At 41.7% G+C, this 24,749-nt stretch overlaps 1 protein-coding gene across 3 annotated transcripts in view; it reads right to left on the bottom strand.

Annotated features, from left to right (window-relative positions):
- The window catches only part of ttc7a (tetratricopeptide repeat domain 7A), a 132,667-nt gene that overhangs the window by 84,943 nt on the left and 22,975 nt on the right, over positions 1–24,749 (bottom strand). For 2 of the 3 annotated variants that reach the window (XM_034100786.2, XM_034100787.2), the window contains exons 2-4: positions 11,764–11,927; positions 11,028–11,196; positions 457–587 (exon numbers count right to left, since the gene is read on the bottom strand). In XM_034100786.2, the coding sequence (XP_033956677.1) occupies positions 457–587; positions 11,028–11,196; positions 11,764–11,927 (464 nt within the window). The remainder of the gene's footprint in view (positions 1–456; positions 588–11,027; positions 11,197–11,763; positions 11,928–24,749) is intronic. The other variant, XM_034100788.2, reaches the window with a different exon arrangement.

Genomic DNA, 24,749 nt, shown 5'->3' with positions numbered 1-24,749 from the left:
GATTTTGCATTTAAAGAATAACATTTGAATGGCCAAAATAAAGCTGACAAATTATAGGATTATATTTAAAATTAAATAATGAAGCTAAAATGTAGTAAAATAAAGTCAAAATAAAGTTGAAAGTTGAAAAAGTTAAGAATAAAGACCTACTTTTAATATACGAGCTAATGCTAGTACATATAGATTAATATATTCTCAATATTTAAATTCTTGATATTTTTACCATTTTTTCGTTATCCTCAATGTACAACATTTATTTATTTTTTCTCCCTCCATACTTTTTTGGTATGTACAAAACTCGAAGTCTGACTCCATTCTTAACAATTTCATTGTATTATCTAAATGCTAAATAAAAACAGATCTTCCGCCTTAAGCTTTCCCCTGATACTCCTCCATAAAGGGACTGCATAACCCCACACACACATGAAAGCACACTGCACACGTCTAAAGATCCACCTTATCGAGCTCCTGCAGGTAAGACAGAGCAGCGTCACACGCCCTCAGGTAACAGCACAGACTCTCCTCCTCCCTCTCTGACAGGCGGACACGAGACACTGCGGAGACCGTCTGATGGTCCAGAGACAGACCTGAGACACAACGGGACATCACACCATCAGACCTGCACTTACCATTCAACAACAAACTGCTTCAAAAGAAGGGTTTACTTATCCTGCTGGCTACGTTAGCGGGTTATACTGCAGTGAACACACAAGATATGTTCTGTTTATGTTTTTATGTTTCATGTGGAACTACTTGAGCAGGTCTCCCTTGAAAAAGAGATCAATGATCTCAATGGGATTTATCTGTATAAATAAAGGTTTGAAATGAAATGAAAATACAGTAAATCATGTGTACAATATACTTTATCCCACAAAAACTACGATTGTCAGTTCATAATTAGTAGGACATTTAAATGTGTGTCTTGTTGTGTGATTAAAAGTAAAAGGATTAATCAGGTGCCTTTTCTGAAAATATCCAAATTAATAATACGAACGACTGTCAGATTTTCAAAATAAAATGTACTCCAGATAAATATTACACATCATTGATCAATTGTACTCAACGGTAAACCTGATTATAATTATCAATATTTGGTAAGATAGAACACATTTTTCAAAATTCTTTAAAGCATGTATTACAGATAAATTAGAAAATACTGACACATTTCAGTCCTTAAAGGTAGGGTAGGTAAGAATGGAGAAACCAGCTCGAGTGCGCTAGAATTTGAAAGTACACAACCGGAAAAAATCTGCCCCTTCCTTCAGAATCCGTGTATGTACCGTCCAATTGTTTTTCTTTATTAAACACGTAAACGGAAGAGCGTTTGAGAGGCCTTTTTGCTTTTTGCTTTTTACCTTACTAAATGGTCTAATGGTCCTTGGAGAGAGGGGCGGAGCGAAACTCACGGAAGTGATTTCAAAACAAAAGCGGTGATAATATTATAAACAAGGTGAATTTGGCGATCACAACGAAAATGGCCAAGACACAGATTGAGCCCAGAAAATGGATGTTATTAATCCTGTAAATATAATAAGCCTATGTCTAAAATGGACAACATTGTTAGGAGATTTAAACTATACAGCGATTCTGCACTGCGGTCAACTCCGCCGTCTCTCGCGTTTGTTTTTTCAAATTAGCTGCTCTTCATTCCTGCTATATTTGACGAGTGATACAAATATGTTTTACCACAAGTTCTTAAGGAAACTGACTCTGTTGGACTCGGTACTAGTTTGACTTCTACCAGAAATAAAATGAAGTACTTTTACTGTGTACTTTGTGAGTAATCCTCAATCAGTCCCCTCCATAGTAGCCTACATAATGCATGTTGTTCTGCTATCTTTGATGAATGATACAAATATAATTTTACCATTAGTTCTTAATGAAATTGATACTGTTTGACTTTGTATTAGTTAGCCTACTACTAACAATACATTGAAGTACTTTTACTGTGTATTTTTGAGAAATCCTCTGTCAAAATCCCCTGCTGAGAACAAAATCAAGCCACTTCTGCTAAGTTTGATGAGGGTTTGATTGTGTAATTACAAGGTGAGAGAAAATAAATCCACATCCTCCTATGAAACCTATTTTATTTCCTTTTCCATGTTATACGTATACTTACTTGCCTTAGAACATTTGCCTGATGAACTACATGATATCTTCCCCAGCCTCAAGGAAATACAATAAAATAAATGGATTCATAATTTTTTTTAAATTGATACAAATGTATACATTAATAATGTTATGTGCAAACATTTCAAATTTAATTATAAGATGAAAAATAAGTTTACTTTTGAAATGATTTCTCACAAAAACCTTTCTAAATTATAGTAAATCATTAAAAAAGGTTTAGTGAATATACGTTCTCATTCATAACACTCGCGGAGCAAACAGAAGCATCAATCTCATTACGCCAATCCTGATTGGCTGGTGATCTTAACGTCAGCGTCAGGGAATCCACCCCCTATAAGTAGCTTGCGCTACGTCGCATGCGTCATTCAAACACCTCTTCTCGCTTCAGAGCACATCTCGATGGTAGCCGGGCTAGCTTAACAGTCCACAGACTGAACCCAAAGCTAACTTTCGGTCGACGGGCGCTCGCCGGCTACTCTTCTGCTTTGCAAGAAGACTGTTAATGCTAACACACCAGTTAGTATTACAATCGACCTCGCCGTTTCTTTCCTCGGAAATTAAGGTAAGGTTTTGATTTTTTCAAGCTAACAACACACCTGTTGCTAGCTTGCTTTCCCTCACTACCGACACCACGCTAGCGAGGACGTCTTTTCTTTTTCTCTCACAGAGGAGGAAAAGATAAAAAAATATTAACACACCAGTTAATATTCTTTGAGAAAAAAGATCTACACCGTTCTTTTTTTCTCCGGATACCTGTTATGAGCGGGTCCTCTTCACGCCACGTGGCGAACAAGATGGACGCCTCTCTCCCTCACACCAGAGGAGTCAGGAACTCGGAGGCTCGGCTCTGCGGCTGCGGGTTGAAAATATCAGGCACAGACTCACACCAGGTCTGCTCGTCCTGCCTCGGGCTGGAACACGCCCAGGAGGCTATTGACAACCCCGGCTCATACGGGCATTGTGCCCGCTTCACCGTAAAGAGCCTCCGCCGACGGTTAGCACGTCAAGCTAGCTTGTCGGGACAGGACCCCCTCATGTCCGTTGATTTGACCATGACTGAACGGTCCTACCGAGCCGCAGCGTTGTCCGCCAGGGCTTTGAACGTTTCCTCGCTGCTAACCGCATACCAAGCGGAGCTCTGCGAGGATCTGTCAAGCAATCCTGGACCGGCCGTTCTGGACGAAATGTCCGCGATCACAGACATTTGTCTTCGTGTTCAACGCTGCGCCGTCCAGGCCACGGGCAAGGCAATGGGGATCATGGTGGTGCAGGAAAGAGCTAGATGGCTCAACCTCACCAACCTCCCAGACCGGGAAAAGGAGGATGTGCTAGACATGCCCATCGTTCCCGAGGGGATTTTCGGCTCCTCTCTCGCCTCCATGCAGAGGAGATGCGTGTCCAAAAAGAAAGAGGACGAGGCCCTCCACCTCTGTCTCCCCCGAAGGGTCCAGCCGCTGCCTTCACAGCGGCAGTCCTTCGCCCAAGCTGCCTCGAACCCTGCTCGGTTCAAAGTACCGAAACAGCAGAGGTCGCAGCCCGCCCAAGTCCCCAGCCCAGGCAGGAGACGAGGGCAAGTTGGCCTAGAAAATCTCCGGTTCCGGCTGCAGCCCAGGCGCAGCCAACCCAGAATTTCGGCCAGCAGTCGAGGAAGAAGAAGCGGGCGGCCTGACAGCCCCCCCTTCTCCCCTCTGTGACAGAGCTGGAAGTCCACGGTTCCCCAGCTCTAGATGTGTTCCCGATGCCTCGAGAGATGCCTCAACACCATCCTCAAGACCTCAAAAACACATGTCACAATATTGTTGTTGTTTCTCACATAAACCATTTTCCGCTGACGCATCCAGGCTTCAGGCCAAGGGCGCAGCTCAATTTTTTTTAAATAAAAACAATAAAAACAATAAACAGTCTGTCAACTGTTCCCCTTCTGAGAGCAGCTACGGCCTCTCTCAAAAGGCGGATAATAGACGGGTCTGTGAAGGCACCACCGTCACGCGCATGCGCAGTGTCGGTGGGGATTGTTGAAATGGGGTACCACCGTGTTCAGACACTAGAGGGCCCCATAACACAACAAATAGAGACTCAGAGGGTAAGAGACGTGACATCTCCGCTGGCTCTAAGGAGCATGCAGTGGAAGATGCTCACAACATCTGCTTGGGTTTTCAAGACAGTAACACGGGGCTACAGACTCCAATTTGCTGTCACCCCCCCTCGCTTCTCGGGCATATATTCACAAGCCCGAGGAGAGTCAGCCCATATTCTAGAGAGAGAGATCCTCTCACTTCTAGAAAAGAGGGCTATATCTATAGTACCCGCCGAGCAGAGTCAGAGCGGCTTTTATTCCAAGTATTTCCTCGTTCCCAAACGAGGAGGGAACGGAATTCGGCCAATACTGGATTTTAGGGTTCTGAACAAATATCTAAAAAGATACAAATTCAGAATGCTCACTCACACATCTCTGCTGCGTCTCATGGGACAAAACGACTGGTTTACATCAGTCGACCTGAAAGATGCGTATTTCCACATCCCAGTATATTACCCACACAGGAAATATCTGAGGTTCGCATTTCAGGGGATCTGTTACGAATACAGAGTACTTCCCTTCGGTCTGTCTCTCAGTCCAAGAGTGTTTGTACGATGTACGGAAGCCGCGATAGCCCCGTTAAGACAACAGGGTATTCGCCTGGCGACCTACCTAGACGACTGGCTGCTTCTCTTACAGTCGGAGCAGGAGGCTATTACGCAGACAAATGTCCTCGTAAAGCACCTGCTCAACCTGGGTTTCATAATAAACACAGAGAAGAGCATGTTGTGCCCAGCACAGACTGTACTCTTCCTGGGTTTCCACTGAACTCGGTGCTCTTTACCTCCTGACCGCCAGTCAGCGGAAAGAGTGAAAGCTTTCAGACCTTGTCTCGCTCATTTCCAGCTGCGCAAACATGTTCTCTTCAGATCATGCCTGCGGTTACTGGGGCTCATGGCGTCAGCCATCCTGGTCGTACGACTGGGACGCTTACACATGAGGGAGTTTCAGCGCTGGGTAGCCGCTCTAAAACTAAACCCCGCGCGTCATGGCGCGCGGAGAGTGATGGTTACTGTGAAAGGCGTAATGGCACTGCGCCACTGGCTGCACCCGACTTTTCTAGTACGGGGCGTGCCTATGGGTGCTGTCCTTTCACGGAAGGTGGTCACCACGGACGCATGTCTGACAGGCTGGGGAGGTATTTACGAAGGTCGTCCGGTGAGCGGGCGCACATAAATTACCTGGAGCTTTTAGCGGTGTTCCTCACCCTAAAAACGCTTTCTGCCCTTTCTCAGAGGACATCATGTCCCATCCTTACTGTACACAGCTTGGATGGTTCCCTGCTTCCCCCTCCTGAGGTGTCGGACAGTTTTCCAGAACAACTTTGGTGCCGCCCGAAAGTCCTTCTCCATGTCTTCTCCGAACTTCTCCCACACCCGCTGCTTTGCCTCGGCCATGGATGAGGCTGCTGCCCTTCGGGCCTGTCGGTACCTTACAACTGCTTCGAGAGTCCCCCGGGATAACAAATCCCTGAAGGCCTCCTTCTTCAGTCGGACGGCTTCCCTGACCACCGGTGTCCACCAGGAGGTTTGAGGGTTACCGCCCCTTGAGGCACCTAGGACCTTGAGACCACAGCTCCCCGCCGCGGCTTCGGCAATAGAGGCTTTGAACACCGACCACTCTGGTTCAATGTTCCCAACCTCCACAGGAATGCCTGAAAAGCTCCGCCGGAGGTGTGAGTTGAAGGCCTCCTGAACTTGGGCCTCCTCCAGACGTTCCCAGTTCACCCGAACTACACGTTTGGGCTTACCAGGTCTATCCAGAGGCTTCCCCCGCCACTCGACCCAACTCACCACCAGATGGTGATCAGTTGACAACTCCGCCCCTCTCTTTACCCGAGTGTCCAAAACATACGGCCTTAGGTCCGATGATACGATAACGAAATCGATCATGGACCTTCTGCCTAGGGTGCTCTGGTAACACGTACACTTATGAGCATCCTTATGTTCGAACATGGTGTTTGTTATGGCAGACTAAGATTGGTTCAAAAGACCTCATAAGAAACAAGAACAAGAAGTGAGGACACCCGGCCCGGAGGAAGCCCGGGGTCCCTTTCTGGAGCCAGGCCCAGAAGGAGGACTCGTCGGCGAGCGTCTGGTGGCCGGGCTTGCCACAGAGCCCAGCCGGGCCCAGCCCGAAAAGGCAACGTGGGCAACACCTCCGCTTCTCCGTCCCGCGGGCCCACCACCTACGGGAAACAGCGATGGGGTAGGGTGCGCTGCCAGAAGGGTGCCAGTGAAAGCGGAGGGTCTCGACGGACCAGACCCGGGCGACAGAAGCTGGCTTTGGGGACATAGAACGTCACCTCTCTGGGGGGGAAGGAGCCGGAGCTTGTGCGGGAGGTGGAGCATTACCAGTTGGATCTGGTTGGGCTCACCTCTACACACAGTGTCGGCTCTGGAACCTTACTTCTGGATAGGGGTTGGACTCTATTCTTCTCCGGAGTTGCTCAAGGTGTGAGGCACCGGCCGGGTGTGGGGATACTCACAAGTCCCCGGTTGGGTGCTTCGTTGTTGGAGTTTACCCCAGTGGACGAGAGGGTCGTCTCCCTACGCCTGCGGGTTATGGGGGGGAAAACTCTGACTGTTGTGTGTGCTTATGCACCCAACAGCAGTTCAGAGTATACGGCCTTCTTGGAGACCCTGGAAAGAGTCCTGTATGGGGCTCCTGAAGGGGACTCTTTAGTCTTGCTGGGAGACTTCAACGCACATGTGGGCAATGATGGAGACACTTGGAGGGGTGTGATTGGGAGGAACGGCCCCCCTGATCTTAACCGGAGTGGTGGTCAGACCGTTTTTTTTTATTAGGTCTTCTTGTTATCCGTTTTTTGATTCAGACAACATAAACAGGAAAACGGCTTTGGTTTCACGTTTTTTCGTTTTTGATTTAAAACGAAAAAAGGCTGGTATTTTCGTTTTTTGGTTCAAACGAAAAAACTAACAAAACGTACAGACTTTTTTTTATTAGGTTTTCTCGTTATCCGTCTTTTGATTCAGACAACACAAACGGGAAAACGGCTTTGGTTTTCCGTTTTTCCGTTTTAAATCAAAAACGAAAAAAGGCTGGGGTTGTGTTCCGATAATCCAAAAATCAGCTCCTAAATTCTAACCCTATCTCCTATTCCTTGACCTCTGAGTGAAACGTCACGGGGTTAAGGGATATTGGATAGGAGAATTCAAAAGTATTTAGGAGAAGAGACTGCGGTACTTTAGAGAATCCGAATGCACTTTCACTATCCGACGTGTTTATGATGCGCCAGCGGACGTCATGAATGTGCGTCTGCTGCTGTGGGGAAACTATGGAAACTACAGTTTTCTATACAACGGACTACAACATGGATGTTTAATAAGAACGAGGGACTACTGTAAACTCATCTAGAGACTCTGCACCGTGCTCTGATGCTGCTGCTTTGCTTTATGAACGTGGACAACAGAGAAACATATTCTTCATGACCAAAGTTGGAATTGAAATAAAAAAGGAAAGTGAAACTTATGCTCGTCGTCACCCTCTCCCTCCGGTCCACATTAATACAAATGATCCCAATACGTATGATTGTATGAACTATGAAAAGATCTTAAAATCAATAAAAATGTATTTATTATAAACGTTAGTCCTTAACATCTATCACTGTGTATATCACCATTCAAACATCTTTTAAAAGTTGAACAAACACCACATAGCTCAGTAAAGACTGTGAGATGTTGACTTTATTTGATCATTTCAGTAAAAACTAACGTTCATATTTCTCTTTTTGATTATAATACTGATGAACGTTCAGAACAAAGCACTTTGGCAACTTACCACCTATGTTTTAAAATGCTTAATAAGCACCGTAACTTTCATGATATCATTTCTCGGTCATAATCGGTTGTTTCCGTGAACGGCCGACTGTTGAGTGACGGCAAATTCTGCGGCTGCAATGCATTGTGGGGCAGCATTTTCTCCTTTCCTTTCGGTAAGGGAGGTCCAGTGGTTCCTAAGCTAAAGGAGGTTATAAAGGAAGTTTGAAACCTCCTTTCCTTTCATAGAGAATTGGAACGGCACTTATGAGGTTCCTAAGCTAAATGGACTATTGGAACGCAACCTGGTATTTTCGTTTTTTGGCTTTTGGTTCAAACGAAAAATCAAACTAACAAAACGTACACGGACCCTTCAGACTTCCTTACAGAGCCCCTCCTCCAACACACACGAACGCGCACATGACCAATGAGGGCACGAGATAAGTTTGTGCACGAGATGGAAGGCTGACAGGCAGGTAGGCCATCCAGTTATTTTAGCCGGGCCGGCTCAGATGATTGGTCGTGCTTTTTACAGTACCACGGCTTCCACAGATGAAATGTTTTTATGTATTTATTGTCAAAGCATTTAATATATTCATTGCTATCGGGATGTTAAGAGCATTCCATGGAATATAACAAGAAGTGTTTCTGAAGTGAATTACTTACCCCACCTTTAACATTTTTTTAAAAGATGACTAATAAAATTAAAAATTGACAAAAAGTACTGAACACACTTTTGTTTCAAACTCGATAAATGTTGAGAAAATATACATATTTTCTTATGTATCATACAGCAGAAGATAAATGGTTAAATGTAATTTCTTTGTTGTTGCAAGAAAAAAGGAGGGAGTTCGTTTTTTGCATTCGAGCTGTGACTTTTTTTAAACTTGTTTTTAAAAATCAGTTGATGATATTTATCGTTGTGCATTCACTATTAAACACTTAATCCTCAACTTTGTTTACGGGCTTCTTATATACCTCATTCACACCAACGCAACTCCGGTTCAAGCTCCGTGCTAGAGCTTTTCAGGTTCAGAACCGGTTCTTCGGTTTAGCTCCGGCTCTTTTCACACAGCCCAGAGTCCGACTGGTGCTGCGTCATTGCGTCATCGTTTGCGTCATGACGTAACCGTTTGCGTGCCTGCTTCATAAAGCCAAACTGCGCGGAAACCCCTCACAGCTCACACCGACAACAACAACAATGGCCAATTGTAATCCAGCTTCCTCTGTACCTCTTCGGAAGACCAGATTTCCAGTAGGTAGCTGGTCTCTTCAGTGGACCACTGCTGCTTGTTAAGTTTCTCCATCGTTGTGTACAAACAGGATAAAACGCCGGCTTTTTGTTGTTGTTCAGGAGTTGATCCCGCCCCTGCCCCCGCCTCGACGTAAGCGTGACGTATGCAGTGCTTTTGCTCTGGCCGGACACTTTTTTGGTGCTCGAAATGAACCGGATTCCGGAGCTAAGACGCGCTCTGCTGCGGTGTGAACAGGAAAACCCGGTGCTTTTCAAGCTCCAGCTCCGAACCGGCCCAGAAACACCGTTGGTGTGAATGAGGTAACAGACAAGACGGGTGCAGTTCACATGATAAAATAATATTGTTCTATATTATTATATACATAATTCTCACACTGTTGGCATGCAGGATGTGCATTGTTACTCACTCGTACACATTATTCAACTTCTTTAGAAAGGTAAAGATGATTAGAAACCCGAAATATTCAATAACAATTTTTTTTTACACAAGTTCAATTTAGAATCATTCTGAGATCCAAATCCTAATAGATTTTTTCATCCAAACCGAACTTCAATCTTAATTTCTTTAATGTTTTTTCCCTATTTTATTTGCATATTGTGTTTACAGATAGATGCAGTGCTGGTACACAGTGGAAGATGTGAGCCTGGTGCTCCTGTTCCAGATGCCGGTCTGACGTCCGTTAGTGGACTTATTGGTACAAATAAATAGAGCGAGCAGGAACTTTGCTAGACCGATGCCTGTGACAGACAGCAGCCTCAGGCCAGACGCCAGGCCTAATCAAATAAGCAGGCAGCTGCCGACAGACAAGACATCATCATCCAAATATTCACTTCGGACTTCATTCCCAAATTAATATGTACACAAAAGAACATGGGAAGAAGCTATGCAACCCCCAACGGATCCGATCTGTTTTCTCTAGTAACATGAACACAATCCGCTGAAATATCATGCAGTGGGTTCAAAACAATCAAAAGGAAATGAAAATCTAACAGTTAATGTAATGAAATGCTCCTGTTTCAAGAGCATGAGGTCATGTCCCATTATAGGAAACAGGGAGTGTAATGACGTGATGATTATGAGCGTAACAAGATTATCCAGAGCTCAGAGACAACACGCTATGTAATGTTGTGTGGATGTGACCGATGACCTTTGACAATGCTGCTATTCAATGTGTCAAAATAGACAACATACTTAAGATTGTATCTAACTGGAGTGGAGTGACCCAGAGAAGAATGTGTTATAATGAAACTACTACGACAGCTTAAGTAAGTGAGTGACTGTGAGTAATAGTAAATGCTTCCTCGACATGTGACTCACAATCATCTGATTTTTAAAACAGCATCTGTATAGAAATCACTCTTAATCTGTTCCCTGTGACTTTACTCCGAGTCCATCCCATTATAAATGTTATAACTGAGGTGTTATTGTACATGAAGTGGCATCAGGAGAGGCAACTCGAGAGGAAACACAAAGGTCATCTTTGTGAACAATCTTTTCCAATTTCTCCTTTCACCTCATCAGTGTCCTCCACAAGCTGCAGGGGTAACTGACATATAACTATCTGTCAAATCAAGCTGATGTTTTCCAGCCGTGTTACATTCATTTCCACAGATTGGATTTCTTCAGCCCCCGACTCTCCCTTCCACTTCACTTCCAAACCCCATACAAGGTCATTGTGGTGTTAGGGCTGTGATTAGGAATGGGATCATCAAGGACATTTATGTAGGGGGAAAAGGGGAAAAAGTGTTTGAAACGGCCCTATGATTTGCCTGCGGATTCAGGTACCTTTCATGACAAAAGCCTCGGCCAGCAGGCGGAGATGGTAGGTCGGCTGCTCATCCCGCGTTAGCTCGTCCAGACCCACCCTGGCACACATTCCCTGGGCGTCCCGGTAGCGACCCTGCACAAAGTGCACTTTGGCCATCATCAGCAGAGCCTCGTTCAAGTACCTGGGCTGGAGGACAAGATAAAATATATATATACTGTATGACAAGAGGTTTGCTGATACTTAAGCATCACAAAGGAAGACATTTGTTAAAAAAAGCTTGTGTTTTGTGTAGTTGTATGGATTCTATAAAGAAAAAAAGACTTGAAGCTTTGGAAGCCTATTTGTGCCAGTAAAACATTTTTTTATTATGATTTAGTTCCTCAAAAAATAATAACTTTGTTATATACAGTATGTCATCATTTCAGATAAGTTATTAATTACTTTGAGATACATCATTATACTCTTATTTTTGAGATGTTAAATCATTATTTTGCTATCTTATTTTCAGTCTGCGAACATTTGATCATATTTTCAGAAACTAAATCATTATATTGAGATATTTAGTCAATTTTTGTGATAGTGAGTCGATTTTTTTGAGTAATTCATATTTTGCAATACTTAGTCACGATTTTGCGATACCTTTGTTTTAGATATACTTAAAAGATGTTTGCGATGAGCTTCCAAATAAAGCTTTGAAAAGGCAGAAAGGAATCTACAACTAGGATGATCAGAAGGAACCCAGATTTCACTGACTGTGAGATGGCCTCGGCTGAGGACAGAGTTGAGGTGGCCTTTGGCCAGGCACAGTCTAGGCTGGGTCATGTCGATCAAAGGTGTGGAGCTCCGTAATAGGTCCATGTTTTCCTGCAGGCTCTCCTCCAGCAGCGCCTCGGCCATCAGCAGCAACCCATAGTCATCTAGTTTGAGGGATAGAAAAGGTCAAAGTCAAAGATGAAAAAAACCTCTAAAAGTTTGTTTGAGTAGGGTGAGCTCACGGCCACGGGTCATGTGTTTCTGTAGCAAAATAAAAAAATTCAGTCCATTAAAAACAGCAATTACCACCAGGGAGAGGAGCTCAAACCTGTCTGAAGTCTATTTAGAAGCTAGAGTTTCCATTTCCCCCTTACTTTCCTAACATTGTTATCTATATGATGATAAGTACTTAACGCCCACCTACACTGAGATGTTAAACTTTACTCGTAAAGTAAACCAACTTTGTTTTGTTGTGACTTGGCCTTCAAAGTTCAGTAGTAAACCTCAGGTTTCATTTACTGTACACACACTTGATTGAAGCCTTCCTGTTTACCTTTTTCATTCTGTGTGTGTGTGTGTTCTGTCGCCAACGCTGTCCACAGTGTTTATGTCCTGATATACTTGACATATTTGCCAGTTCGGTTTATCAGCACAGCCAAGGCTAAAGCTATCAGTGAAGCGAGGTGAGGGATAGACAGCAGGATGTGTCTCAGCCCTTAACTGTAGCAAGAGCTATTAATGATTTCACACAAGCCAAAAGTTTGGAAGGAGTCAGTGTTGTAATAGAGTGGCGAAGTCACGCCCATCTACTTTGTATTGAAGTCAATGGAAAGAGAAAACGTATCTTTCGATCCCATTTGAATTGTGCCATGAATTACACATATGATGTTTGTCAATCTTAAAAAATAATTTCCATGTCTAAAAAGTCACAGTTTGTCTTAAAACTGTTGAAATATAAGACTATGAAAAATACGCAACTAGAAAGACTACAAATCCCAGAGTCGCGTACATTAACGTTACACATTACACTCGTGTTACTCACCAAAACCTTGTATAGCCGGTCCCGCATGCTGGCTCTTACGGAACCGACTAACTCCCTTTGTGTGTATGTACAGTTCTCAACATGGCCAGACTTGTAGTGATTTTCACCTATTTTAATGCTTTTCACTTCATTTTGAAAGAAAGAGGTGAAATATGCCAACGTGACGGCCATCTTGGTGTTGGTGACGTATGCAAGACCAGAGACCTGTAGTTCATTGAGCGCTTCACACAAAAATGTGTTACTTCACAGTTTTAAGACACATTTTTATTTTTTTGACTTGCAACATTATCTTTTAAATTGACAAACATCATATGTGTAATTCGTTGCACAATTCAAACGGGATCAAAAGATAATCTTTCTCTCTCCATTGACTTATTCATACTTTTCCCAAAATAAGGTCCCATGGAGGTCCTCCGGAAGGGGAGGGACTTCGCCACTCTATAAGTAAACATGAGGTTATGATGAGGTTACATTACTTTTTCAACGAGAGAATATTATTGAATTTATAGATAGATAAAATAATTTTGCTAAAACATTCTTTTATCTGTGAGTCTGTTTCCATTAATCATTTTGTGATTGGTTAAGGGTGTAGCAGACAGACACAGTTAGCTCAGGGTTTCCCACACATAGACTGTACTTGGGCGGGCCCGCCCAGGTATATTAACGGCCGCCAAAGTATATTTCGCGACCCACTTAGGTTTTTTTTTTTTTATCCGTCCGCGACCTCGACGCCATCTGATCGATTAACTTGTGGACAATGATCCCTCGCTCTACGCCTCCTGTACCCAGTCCCGGACAGACCATCGGGAGGACCGGGGGGTTTCCCGATGGCCTGTTAATTTTTAGATTTTTTTGTATGTATTGTGAACGCAAAGCTGCGCAAATGTGGGTCTGCCTCACACAGGGTGACTTGCTGTCTACATCAGTGGTTCTCAAATGGGGGTACGCGGACCCCTAGGGGTACGTTGGAGTACTGTAGGGGTTACGTGTGATTTATTTTATGTTAATTAAAAAAACAACATAAGTAATGCATGTAAACAAACTACTGATAGTAGATTAACTACTTTATTCAAAAGTTTACAGTAATACAGTAAGGATAATAAAATGGGAAAAATAAATGGGGTGCTCTCTTTTCCTCTCCCTCTCCTGACAGCCCGTCAGGCTTGTGCAGCTCGCTGAACCTGTAATAAGTGACCCGACAGTAAAGAATAAATGTATGTATAACTAGTTTAGCTAGTTCCAGAGTAGATCAACTAGCTAAGTGTGTTAGGTCTAACTCTTAGTGTGTTTTGCTCGGCTCAACGATCTGTCACAGCGGGGGAGCTGTGATCATGCAGAGCTGCGTGTTCTCCGTCAGCAGCAGCTGATCTGATCTCTGATCTCTCTCTCGCGTCCGGTTAGACTTCACTCCCATTTATGTCCAAATCTATCAGATCTAGCTAGTTCTAGCTAATTTCATTTCATTTCAAACCTTTATTTAACCAGATTGGTCCCATTGAGATCATAGATCTCTTTTTAATGATATGACTGCCTGCTTATCAAAGGACACCTAAACAATAAGCGTTGCTTGGCAAAAGAGAACCGCAATGACTCGTCCTAAAATCCGGAAGTAAGTTAGCATTTTTAGCACTTCCGGTTCCTTCGTCAAAAAGCAATGCATTTTCTCCATAGGGTTTTGGAAAATAGCTCGAAATAAGGTCTGTGGTTGACACAAATTTAAGAGATAAATCACGTTTTGTTCTACGACAGTAGATACATCAGCAGTGACCCCACTGGTGATTTTTGAAGAGTTTACGTGTCTGAAAAACGATGGTTGTTACCGAGTGGCTGAATAGGACTACAGAAATTGTCGAGGCCGTTGTACATCATTACGCCGAACACGTAAACACTCCCACTAAGTTTGTTTCCCCCTGTGTTCTGCTTGAAAGCAAGTACCTGCCTATCTTTAGTATCTGTAGTATCTGTATATCTATATCTGACCATTAGAATCTGTATTTTTGAAATTGTCATTTTTAACACCGTAGTTTTACAAATTATAGAACAATTAATTACCAGTGTTTCCAATTTTACTCGGCAGTTCGTTTCGTTGGCTAACGTTAGCTAAAGATAGTGCTACTACAGTAGTTAGCTACGCAATGGTTTGTTGCTTTGCTCCGGGTTGCAGCCACAGGTCTTCGCATGAAACGTGCTCGTTCTATCGTTTCCCGGCCAATGTTTTCCAAAGGAGAGTCTGGATTCGTGCCATGAGGTAAGCTGACGTTACATTTTTGTCCATGTCACGGTGAAATGTAAATGATGGGTAGTGACTGTATCGCCGTTTTAGAGATGGCGCTGCTGAAAAGACCGCAACATAAGTAAAGATAATGAATACATCCTATTAAAACCTGTGTGGCTTATATGATAAGTCTAATTAGTACAAGCAGCATAACGTTTCACCATGTAACTAAAGATTGTAGTCAGGGAAATCAGTTTGACATATTGAACTAATAACAAATCACCTCTGGCTGGCAGAGAACTCTCTGCTCCATAGCTTCTCTTGGACGTAAAATCACATGTACAGTCACGATCTTCGGAGGTGGGCTCTCTTGTCAGCGGGTTGAATTAGTTATTGGTTGGAGGAAATAGCTCCTCCACTGAATGCGTACGTTTAGCTGCCTTTGGCTTCTTCCACTGACAGGGGGTGTCAGTGCAGCTGAAATTGTGGATGGCTAATGCAGCCGCATGACTGCATTTCCATTCTCCACGTGGGCTTTCACATTTTGTGGAGAGAATTCCCTGTTCTCCTGTAGATACCTGTGGTGGTGGGATTGTTTTATTATTTAAAATATATTTACATTTGTAATGCCTTCCCAATTATCCCTTTAATTGTTTATAGCCTACTGTATGTTTATTTCATGGATATTTCTGTGTTTTCTGGTGTGTAATATGTGTAATAAAGATTTTATTTGACACATAAAATGGATTTGTTGATGGGAATTAATGTCACTAATGTGAATAAATTAACTCTAGGTTAACAGTACTCTTGCTATCACTCACCGACACTATAAACCTTGTCCCTCATGCTAGCCCTGACAACACCGGTAAGCACACCTTCATCTAGGCTGCACTGTTGTACGTGTCCTGACTTATAGTGGTTCTCTCCTCTATCTACACTTCTTGTTATCTTTGTAAAACGATATCAGACTGGGCATTGACAGCCATGACTTCTAGTTAAATTCAGTGTGGCTAAAATGAAAAGCTTTGTTAAAATATGCAAGCAGGCGGAAGTCAAAGTCAGCTTTATTGTCAAAAATTCTACATGTGTTATACATCCAGAAATATCGTTTACCACATTGTGACATGTATACATAAAACAAAACAAAAAGGGCCTAGATAAACGTGGTATACATTAAACAAACAAAAAGGGCCTAGATAAACGGGGTATACAATTTAAAATGTTAATAATATATTTAAAGTGTTCAAAGTGCAGTTTCAGTGCAAGTCAGTTGAAACGATCTTAAATTGGCGTGACGTTGAAGTCGTGCGACCCTGCTGCTGTACTAGCTTGTAGTTCGTTTATAGCATAACGTTAGAATTTTGCTTCTGGCGACTAGATTTATGATTACAAAATTATAAAAGCATGGTTGACATGTGGAGATTATCTGGCTGAACAAAACGTGATCCCTGTCTTAAATGTGTGTCAACCACAGACCTTATTTCGAGCTATTTTCCAAAATCCTATGGAGAATTTGCATTGCGTTTTTGACGAAGGAACCGGAAGAAGTTTACTTCCGGGTTTTAGGACGCGTCACTGCGGTTCTCTTGTTTATATGAGGGGTCAAAATCCCATGCTCATAAAATGCTCATATACTTTTTTCTCTTCATTCCCCACACCCCAAAATAAATAAATAAATAAACTAATTTTATGAAAAGTAACGAAGTTTGAGCAGTGTGGGTTTTATATGAACAGAGTTACACATATTTCAAAACGCGAAGTGTAATAACTGCAGTTGCCTCCCTGTCAGAATGACAAAGATCCTCAGTGAAGCACAAGCCCATGTTTCTCACTAAATTGTAAGTACAACTTATTAAAAAGATCAGTTAAACGCAACTAATGTCGTTTTAGTTCGACGTCAAAAAATTCGGTGAAAAAATTCGATGTCCAAAATTGCGATGCAGCATCATCCGGGCTACTCAGACAGGATAATGCAATCAAACCGACTTCTGGCCTATCAGAGCACGGCTTTGTCAGTCATGTGATCACAACAACCCGGGAGAAAAATGACGGAGAACAGTGGGGCTTGTGTGTGTGTGTGTGTGTGTGTGTGTGTGTGTGTGTGTGTGTGTGTGTGTGTGTGTGTGTGTGTGTGTGTGTGTGTGTGTGTGTGTGTGTGTGTGTGTGTGTGTGGGGGGGGGGGGATCACTTCGGTTAGATAAGTCAAGTAGACCATGCTACGCTATGAGAAATATTCTCTTACAAAAGCCCTGCATTTAAACATGTCAATGTTACTGTAGTCAAATTAACTTTTCTAATTATACTAGCATACTTTAAGTATGCTAGTATAATTAGGAAAGTGTTGTTAAAGTAATAATATTATCATTTGTTTTATTATTACCGATGCTGACTTAACTGTTGTAGTTGGAGCTCATTTTGAACAATGAGCTAACTAATGATTACTTTCATAATGGTTTAATGTGCTGATTATTTTCTACATTAATAGATGCAGGTCTGCTTTGTTCAAACTCTCAAAATAGTAGGACATGCTGTCATAATTACCCAGAGTCCGAAGTGACACTTTTGCAATGTTAAAGCTGTTAGATAAATGTAGTGATGTAAAAACAAAAATATTCAAGATAGTGTAGTGGAAAAGAGATGTTTTAAAAACATGTTACTAAACCAAAATCTCTTGTTTTGGACTGACAGTAATGATTCAAGAAATAGTAGATAAATAAATACACACACATCAATCTGTGTGCATTTGTTGTGGATGGAACACAACAAATGGTGCTCTCATTTGTGATGCCTCCTCCAAACATTATAACCAGACTGTATCATTCAAACTATAAGTAACAGTTCTAGCTACTTGACTTTAGACAAACAATTCAAAAGACAAAATCAACACAATTTATTGAAAGACCAATCTTTATTTTACGGTGCCTCTCCTTTTGTTTGTATTATTAAACCCTGTCAATCTAAAAAACTGAGCAACTCAACAGTTAACTTTATATTTCTTATTGTCCAAAGCATCTATTACACTATTTGTTTCCCTCTCATATTCACAGGATGGATGATTAGAGACTTTGGTGGAAACCTCAGCTTTATGAACGTCCTGTCTGTTGCTTTAGCCAGAGAGGACCGAGGGTCTTTCCCTGCGAGGAGGACCAGGCCTGAGGGAAGAGGACGTGGCCTGATGGAGGAGGACCAGGCCTGATGGAGGAGGACCTGCACCAGCTGCACCTACAGAACTTAGCCCATGCTGGGCATAGCTGTTACCACCTGCACAGGCCTAGCCTGTCACTTTATTTGACAAAATGTGATTACTTAATCAATTAACAGATTAACATTTAGTGTAACTTATGTATATTATTTTCGCTTTTATTTAAAAAAATTGTGATGGTTCATGCTTGATAACTTTTAGTTCACATTTCAATAAATTGTATTTGCACTCCTTTTGTCCGTTATTCTTACTGAAAATGTTAAGTTACACATTCACATCTGACTGAAGATTGGCACCATTTATTTGGGTATATCCAGTCTCTGATAGTGTTACGTTATTATGAGAGTGCTCTGTTTGATTCTGAAATTGTATATATTTATATAAATATTAGGGCTGTGCATCTTCACTGGTCTCACGATTCGATTCGATTACGATTATCCTGTCAACGATTCGATTCGGTTCGATATCCCGGTGCATCACGGTGCATCACGATTCATACCAATGCGTTGCATCCTCAATTTTCTATATTACTGCACATGGCTTATTTTCCATCAATGCATACATGCAGTAAATACATATGAACTCTCTTTTTATTATTTAGAAAGTGCTTCAGAAATCAATAACATAAATGTCTTGACATTAATTTATAAACCAAAATAAATGGATTGTATAGGTCTAGCCTCCGTGTGTGAAGTTGTTCCATCCTCAAAAACAAAAAGCTAATGCTCCTGCAGTCTAGCTGCAGCTTCTAGCAACGGTCTTCTGTTAAAAAAGGACACTGAATGTCCTGACACACAGGACTTGAGTCTGAACACAGCAGACAACAGGAGTATTTACAACAGCATATACAAACTAAAATACTGCATGTGGGTGCTCACTTATATTCTCTGTCTTACTGTTACATGAATCCCATGAATGTATGAGATTAAGTTAGCTTCATTATATCTCAGTGATTAAGTGAATAATAAAGTTTCTATCGGGTCACTATCAGCCTGTCACTCATTATTTTCAGGGAGGGGGCGGGGCTTGGAGGAACGGAGAGGAGACGGTGATCGCGGAAGCTTTTTTCCTCCTGCCTTCACAATCTTTACACACGTATATATCGTCTGAAAATTGCTAGAGGACATTCATACTCTGCAATCCAAGACTTAATTAAATCCACCAAAAACCTGACATGATTGTAACGCGATTATTTTTGAAAAACATAAATCCCTGTGTGTCTGAGCCGCAGCGACATGGAGTGAGTCAGAGCGGGTCCTTCTGCTGCTGGTTCTGGACTGGTGGTGTTGTGTTGGTGGATAAAGCAGACTGCTCTGTGTTGCTGTGTTGCTGTGCCGCTGTCACGTATGTTCCCTGATCTCTGCGTCACCGACCGATTTGATATTAAAGTGACAGAAAAAACGTTATAGTAAAGCCGCGGCCGGAAAATCAGGAAGCAACGTTACTACTCTATAACCGATTATCTTCCGTCACTGCATCGAGACCGAATCGTCCACGTCCGCATCGCAATGCATCGTAGAAACGATTATTTTCAACACCCCTAATAAATATATACATAGGCTATATATATATATACGTGTGTGTGTGTGTGTGTGTGTGTGTGTGTGTGTGTGTGTGTGTGTGTGTGTGTGTGTGTGTGTGTGTGTGTGTGTGTGTGTGTGTGTGTGTGTGTGTCCCCGCATCTGTAGCCTGTTATTGTCTCATTATACCACACTGAATGAATCAAAGTAAATATATAAGCCATCATGAACACATCTGTCCATCAGACAGAGGGCTGCTGTGCCTCCTGTCATCATTAATGGACGTCTCTTTAAGATGACCGCTCAGAGGAGAGGATTTCTCATTTCTCTAACCACCTGCTGCTTCCCCTCCTCTCTCCTCGGTTCCCCTCCTTGGCTCCTCCGCTCGCATCTCCTGTGGGCGGGACTAAGTCTCGAGGAGGGGAATTAGTGAAATGAGAAATGGCCTAAGTGTCTCTTAGTGTCCTGTACTGCTCTTAAATCTCATCACATCAGCTTTTCCTTTCCCTCTTGGATGTTCTTCTGGACCCTCAGAGAAAGAAAAAATAGTGAAGCAGTCCTGTCTCTCAGGCATGTCCTTTCCTAACAGAAATATCAAAAAACATATTATTGCAGAGCAAGTGTGTTATTTAAGATAGAGGTGTGTTTGTTTGTTCAGGGGCTATACATATAATGATTTTTTTATTTGAATGTGTTTTTTAAATTCAACAGTGTACTACAAAGATAATCAGATTATGAATAAACCGTTATAATATGTAACTGTTATCAAAACTTAGTGCAACTGTATAAGCTTGCTATGTTCGGTTGTCTCACTGAAAGAATCACTTTTAACATGTTGTTTTACAGTCAATATGCAGAGACAAAGGGTCGCAGTTCTCACTATGTTCAATAGTATTTGCCTTAAATCACACACGTAAGGGTAAGACACAAACCTATTTAACCAATGCAATGGATAAGCTTAATGTGCACTGAAGTCACAGATAACGTCATATCTAATATTTAAACAAATAATTTCCTTGTCACTAAAGCATTGACTACACTATTCATCGTCCTTAAATGCAGGAATTAAGTTACATGTTCCGTTCTACAGCCACGATAAGGCTGTTTCTCAAGTGTGAGGATAATACAATTAAAAGAGGCATTGGTAATAATATTAAAAACGATAATGGTCATTCGTCGGATAGGCGGTTAGCTGCAATAAATAACTCCAGTTCAACAAACCATATTACAATATCTAAGGGAGCGTTATTTCTGGACCATCTTGAAATGTGTCGTTCATATTTTAAAGATACACACATTTGAGGTTGATTTAATATACACTAAGCCTCTCTTCAACAATATGTTGACGTTAGCTAGTCTATTTTATGCTATAGTAGAGCATAGCGAATTTAAACGAACCTTAACAATGCATACAGTAACCTAACTAGCAAACTAACTATCTAACGTACAAGGATGACCTTATTTTAGCAACCTCGCACAGAAGCCTTTTGGTATACAGTAGCATCCCACTTAATGTTATACACTCTTGGATGCTACGCATAGCATCGTTAGCACAGATGGAGCTACCATTGCTCAAATGCTAACCCAACTCTAAACATTCATTAACGTTAGCTTAATAAAAACACCAGTAACATAACATAAGTACGCAGGGTTGACTTACCGAAGAGACTGCATTCATGGACGGTCTGTTTTAACCGCAGATAAATCCTATATTTGCATGACGAATAGTCCACCAGGAGCCAACACAACAAACACGGCCGAGTTTAAGTAGTGTTCTCCTCATGAGCTGAGCCCCTGTAGCATCACGGAGCCAATGGAGCTAACGGATCTAGCAGTGAGACAGAGGAGCTAGGAGCAGCAGTCCCGTTGTCATGAAGGGGGAATCTAACTATATACAGAATATGTTTTTGTGGATCCAGGCTAGAAACATGTTCATTTTCTTTTGTTAAGTTGGACATTTTAACATAGGGTCTACAGGAATTGCTCCCATCTGCATCCATCGCCTACAGTTTGCAGCATTGGGCTTCACCGCACTGTCCCCCAGAAGTCAGTTTGATTGCATTCGGGCTCGATTGCTTATCCTGTCTGAGTAGCCCGGATGATGCTGCATCGCAATTTTTGACGTCGAATTGTATACACTGAATTTTTTGACATCGAATTTTAAACACCGAAATATTTGACGTAGCATTTTTTTCACTTGAATTTTTGGGATCTGAATTTGAACATTTTTATTTCACATAGGTAATTCGGAGCAATGCATGCAAGATGCATGATTTTCAAAGTAATTATATTCAATGCTATAAATTCGGTGTCTGATCAAATTCAAATACTTTTGTCTCTTGTTTGCTTCCATACACACTCACATTGCAGATGAGACAGATGGACTTTGAATTGGAATAGATACAAAAAATAATCATCCTCCCACTCGGAGTGAAAATGATATATTTTGGGCTTTTTTGCTTCTGCCATAATTGCGGTCTTGTGTGTGTGCGGACTGTCACTCTTTTAATTTTTTCGTTTTTTTCGTTTAAACCAAAAGCCAAAAAACGGAAATACCAGCCTTTTTCCGTTTTTTATTTAAAACGAAAAAACGGGAAACCAAAGCCGTTTTTCCATTTTTGTTGTCTGAATAAAAAGACGGATAATGAGAAAACCTAATTAAAAAAGGTAAGTGTACGTTTTGTTAGTTTAATTTTTCGTTTGAACCAGAAAATGAAAACACTGAAAATACCAGCCTTTTTTCGTTTTAAATCAAAAACAAAAAAACGTGAAAACAAAGCCGTTTTCCTGTGTATGTTGTCTGAATTAAAAAACGGATAACAAGAAGACCTAGGTCCGTGTACTTTTTGTCAGTTTGATTTTTCGTTTAAACCAAAAGCCAAAAAACGGAAATACCAGCGTTTTTCCGTTTTTTATTTAAAACGAAAAAACGGGAAACCAACGCCGTTTTTCTGTTGTTGTTGTCTGAATAAAAAGACGGATAATGAGAAAACCTAATTAAAAAAAGGTAAGTGTACGTTTTGTTAGTTTGATTTTTTGTTTGAACCAAAAAATGAGAAAAATTAAAATACCAGCCTTTTTTCATTTTAAATCAAAAACGAAAAAACGTGAAAACAAAGCCGTTTTCCTATTTATGTTGTCTGAATAAAAAAACGGATAACAAGAAGACCTAATAAAAAAAAATGGTCTGATTTTGGTTTTTGATAACAACTTCAATTTTGCGTTTTGTATTGAAAAATGAAGAAAAGCAGTCCGGTGGACCGGAAGTTAAAGAACACATTTCAAAATAAAAGACACGAGGATATGCTGTAAAAGTTAAATCCTGGAAACCAGAAGTCTGACGAGGATACGTTTATCTCTGCATTCACATGCTGTTATGCGTTTATAGAGATCAATACAAGTATGCAAGCACTGTGCATAACTTTATTTAGCTGACTTCCGGTTTGTACTGTGTCGGTAAATCCAGTGTCCAGCTTGCCGCTGTGTGACAACCATAGACTGGTGACAGCGTCATGTTTGTTGCATACCTGCAAGATAAGATAAGATTAAGAACTATCGCCCTACTTTCACCTGCAGCAAGCGGGAGAACGATATATCATACAGTTACAGTCGACCCCTAAAACAGTTCACACAGTAAATGAAACAGTTGTTAATTTGTCCAACTAGTCTACATTATGAATTTGATGTTTGTCTAAACTGCTAAGAAGCTGACAGCTGAGTTAGAACAGAAAGACATGCAGGCCATAATCACTAGACGCTCAAAAGAGTGGGTGTAAGGGTTACATGAACTGAACTGAAACACTGTCCATTAGTTGATTAATAAACAAGACATTCAAGTCAAAGTTTTAGGCATTTTCATGTGTAGCACGCTGTAAATATGGACTATCTATCTTTTTTGAAAACAGGCACACGTTTTTAAGCTCTGAACGTAACAATACAGGATTCAAAATGCAGTCAATATACAAAAACAGTTGTAAGAAGTGGTCCTGTATTCGTCCATTAATATGTATCATAGTGGAATGTGCAATGTGGAAACACAAATAGGTTTATTCTCAATACTCATAACAGTATCAGGCACAATGACTTTACTGAGAGTGAAGATGACTTGAACATAGAATGGTACTGAAGACAAAATACAGTATATTGCATTTACCTCTTCCTCTAACTCTCTCTCCAATATTGGCCTCCATTGTTGTGCACAACAAAGTGTTCAAGCTCAGGTTTCTAAGTGATATCATTTTAACATGTGCATTCTGGGTGTAGGGTTAGTAGGGCTAACCCATATCTGTTCAATACATGAAAGGCAACTTGAGTTTATTTATTGTGCCAAAAGTACCAGTTTGTGTCTTGGTAATTGCACAAAGCTGTAATAGGCCACAAATAATCACATCTTTCTAAAAACACAGCAGCAAAACCTATTTTATCCACCCAAAAATGAAGGCCCACCTGAAAACAATCGCTATTTTTAGCATTAAATAATGTACACTTCAACTGATATAGCTTTTTTGGTGGAGAAAAGAAATGTTGCTTTTGCCCACGTCCTCAGCAGCACATGGCTCTGCTGTGCCGGGGCTCCTGTATGTTTCTCCACACGACTACTGTAGGTAGAACACTGATTATGGATATACATCACACACTACCCCACTTCAAAAGACCAGAACTATCCCCTTAAGGGCAGCTGTTCACAACAGCAACAAACGCATGCAGATGGTTGTAGTCTGTAGCCAGACAGTGGCAGATCTGGCCGTGGTGGAGCATGGTGGTGGGGCATGGTGGTGGGCAGCGGTGTGACTTCTAGCTGTCATGGTGATGTTCATATGACAAGGGACTGCCTGCTTGAACTTTACCGAGAGCAGAGTCCACTAGTGGCACCTCACAGGGATACCTATGGTGCAGAAGCAGCGGTGAAGTCCTTGTAGATCCCTGGCACTTTGAGGGCAGACAGATCCAGCAGCTCTCAGCTCTCAGAGACATCAACACATAAACTATTCTGTGTGCATAGCTTAC

This window comes from Pseudochaenichthys georgianus, chromosome 15 (genome assembly GCF_902827115.2).
Source record: "Pseudochaenichthys georgianus chromosome 15, fPseGeo1.2, whole genome shotgun sequence".
NCBI lineage: Eukaryota > Metazoa > Chordata > Actinopteri > Perciformes > Channichthyidae > Pseudochaenichthys > Pseudochaenichthys georgianus.
The sequence above is the reverse complement of the archived record's forward strand: the minus strand, read 5'-3'. Positions and strand labels throughout refer to the sequence as shown.